Source organism: Plectropomus leopardus, unplaced genomic scaffold, assembly GCF_008729295.1.
Source record: "Plectropomus leopardus isolate mb unplaced genomic scaffold, YSFRI_Pleo_2.0 unplaced_scaffold5061, whole genome shotgun sequence".
NCBI lineage: Eukaryota > Metazoa > Chordata > Actinopteri > Perciformes > Serranidae > Plectropomus > Plectropomus leopardus.
The window spans coordinates 1-3,529 of record NW_024655557.1 but is presented as its reverse complement, the minus strand read 5'-3'; the positions used below and the strand labels follow the sequence as shown (position 1 = coordinate 3,529).

At 37.1% G+C, this 3,529-nt stretch overlaps 1 protein-coding gene across 1 annotated transcript; it reads right to left on the bottom strand.

Moving 5' to 3' along the window:
- Positions 1-3,127: 3,127 nt before the first annotated feature.
- Positions 3,128-3,509, bottom strand: LOC121939561 (trace amine-associated receptor 1-like; the record flags this gene model as incomplete). The annotated part of the gene is made up of 2 exons (XM_042482566.1): positions 3,128-3,273; positions 3,394-3,509. Coding segments are annotated over 2 exons (262 nt in total), but the record flags the coding sequence as incomplete, so codon positions are not given.
- Positions 3,510-3,529: the final 20 nt, after the last annotated feature.

Here is a 3,529-nt window from a genome sequence, read left to right as displayed (position 1 = left end):
GCCAACACCCACTGGAGATGTGTTTTACTTGGCGCTGAGTATGCTATCAAAGCTCTCACTTTGGTTATACAGGGGATGGATGTAATAGTGATCCTGGTATCCTTTGGATCGTCTGTATTCCCACAAGACTAACATGTGCCCACCAAATACCATTATGATATTAACGTTAAGTTATGCAACTAATCAAAAGTTATGAAGGCTGGGTTTAGGCAAGTAAAGTTACTGTGTTTAGGTGTAGGGAAAGAAACATAGTGAGAATGTATCTTAAAATGTCGCAAGGTTTTAAACAGTGAGGAAGCCCTCTTGACTCTATCTCCACTCAACTTCCCCAGCCAGTCGCCCCAAACCTATTTTCTGTCCTCTCCCACTTCATCAATATCTCTTTGACAACTGGTTTTCCAAACACAAATGCAGCTAGAGTCCTTTTACAGGAACTCACACTCAACCCTTCCAATGTAAAGAATTACAGATCTTTCTCTCCTCTTCCATTTCTTTTTTAAACAGTTGAAGGTGTCTTCACTGAGCTATTATGTTTTGCCACCAGACAAACCATCTCAGGCCCTGCTCAGCTGGCAACTCGCACGTTTGCTCGAAAACAATCTTGTCTTTGCTCACTAATTGTCCATATGTTTAAAATGGTTCAGTGGTGTGACCAGAACGCTCTTATTCTCGACACAAGATGTCATCTTTGTCTGCTTCAGTGGCCTCTCAGTTCAGCTGAAAGCCAGGATACTATGTTTCCTGGGATGCTGCCCCAAAGTGGTGGGTCACTCTGTTTAAAACACCTTTCTCAACAGCTTCACTAACTGCACCCTCAGACTGGCTGATAAAAACTGACTGATGTGGCTGCATGTGCCATCCAACCTCTGCAGTTTATCCAGAATGCAGTGGCCTGACTGGTCTTCAACCTACCCAAGTTTCCTCACACTGCTCTGCTCTTCCGTACCCTCTACTGACTCCTTGAGCCTGCTCAATCTGATTCAAGACATTTGCATTTGCCTTTTGTGCTGTGAACTGCTAAAGCTCATCATAAGTCCAGTAACATGATCAAACCATACACCCCAGCTTGTCCACTGCACTTTACTAGTGCTAATAGGCAGGCGACTCCCGAACTACAAAGGGGCATGGGTACGGCTCTACAAAGTTGCAACTGTTTGCTGTCCCGACTCTTAAACTGAGAAACAAACTCCCCGTTGTAATTTGGTCAACACAAACTCTTTACATTATCTGTTGCAGTCTGAAAGTGCATCTGCTCAGACTGACCCTTGGACCATAAAATGATATAATCTTTATCTTCTATCTATGAAGTCAATGCACTTGATTGATTCCTGTCTGTTTGAGGTTGGGGGTTGTATTAACTAAAACTGCTTTGTACAAAAGTGTAAACTAAATTAATATATTGCAATGTAATGTAATCTCGAAAATATTTGTGTTCTTTTCTTCTGCAGGTCTGTTTAAGCACGTTTCTTCAGTAAACCAGGGTACAGATTATGTAACAATGGAAAATGTAACACATTTTGTTATAATTCTCCAAGTTTTGTAATTTAAAAAAGCCTGAACACAATATGCATTATTGTTTGTTGTTGCACTCCAGAATTGCACTTTTTTGTGATGAAAATGTTCTAATTTACAGCATTATTCAATAGAGGACACCCAACCAAAATCGATGCCTTCATATGTCATATTAATATGATAAGTTTTATTTAATGCATTTTAGCAGGACTCATACTAACCCAAAATCAAAAAATCCAGAACTCAGTAAGTGTCACTTTCTACCGTAAGTCAATAGAAACTGTACTCGAGGTTTTAAAATATAGAAAGCAGGATAGTGCAGTGTTTCACTGACACAAACATCTTAGTATTTGTACACACAAATGTCAGGACACACCAGACATACACAAAATTAATTGAATATACAATTAAATATAAACTGCATGATGTTGCTCATGTTTATTAAGTTTTAATATGCTGTAACTTAGACATTAACATTGTGAAAATGTTTTTGTCCATTCAGTGTATTTTGATTTCTAAGTAAAGTGTTACACCTTTTGTTATTATTAATATTTTTTATCATTATTAGATTAAACAGAGTGAAGGAAAATTTGAATTTTTGTGTCAGAAACTTTCAAGGTCCAATATTATTATTAGCAATTGGGTTTTGGCATAAATTAAGCTTTAATCTTACTCTCTCTCTCCTCTACAGTAAATGCCAAATAAGAGAAAGTCTAAACCCAATGCATTTTATTCACACTCAATATCATACCATAACACATGCTGCCTTCTAACTACTGGCCTGTGATAGATATAACTTAGATATAACTTCTCCCTGTCTTGTGAGGCAATGCAACTTCATTTATATCACATTTTCATACAACGTGGCATTTCAGGTTCCTTTCTAAAGTTAAAAAAAGAACTTATGAAGGAGAGTCTTTAGTCCTTGTGAGAACTGTCAGATTAATTTACAACAAGCTAAAGCCTTTTGAGGGTCTTTTTTGAGAGTCCTGTCAAAGGTTCATTGCAATTATGAATTAGTTTACGCTTTGTACACAAAGTACTAGAGTTTGGCTTCTCATGTAAGATATAATATAAGCTGATAATGTTACTGCTTTATTGTGACTATTTAGACAAAGACAAGAGTCACCTGCAACGCTTAAGGGGCCAGGTCACAAGGGTCTAATTAAATATTTGGGAAATTTAATTTAGTTTAACTGTGAAAAAAATAATGGATAAAAACATCCATCCAGTATGTTTTGAGTAACCAAGGAATTAATAACCTTTCATACATAGCAACTCCAACCACTATTGTGTGATGACAGGCTAATAACAGCTGCTGTTCCAAAGGGACATACAGACCACAAAGTGTTCAGTGAGTTTTGTACTTGAGTTGGTGGACAGTTAAGTTGGTGCCAAGGGCAAGTTAAAACAAAGCCAAGAAAAGTCCATATTATTTTACATTTAATTTACTTTTTTTTTTTTTTTTTTCGGTTCAATTACAAAATGTGGAAATCTGGTGGCCAGTAGAATTTAGTGTACAGTTAAACAAATGTCAGCCTAACATAGTGATGGACAGATTTATTTTCAGCACTCCAGAGAATATGTCAAAGTAGTTTTGAGCCAGCAAAATCACCTTTAAATATTTTCCCAGAAATGATCATCCTGAAAGCTGATCTGAACCAGCTGTAAAAGAAAGCATAAATAAAAGGATTGAGCATTGAATTGGAGAGTGCAAGCCAGTTCAGAGATTCCAACATTAAAAGTGAAACAGTATCAATACTAAAAACATTCAGAGTCATAAAGAAAAACAAAGGAGTCCAGCACATCAGAAAGACTCCCATAATGATAGCCAAAGTTATTGTAGCCTTTTTCTCCATCTTACTAACAGTTGCTCCAGACTTTGTGTTCTGGATGCTGCGTGCCTGTCTCTGTGCCACAAGGAAAATCTTTAGGTAGATACAGAGCATTATGATCACTGGCAGGTAAAAGGAGAGAATAGCTCCTATTGTATTTACTAGTAAAACATGAATGAAAC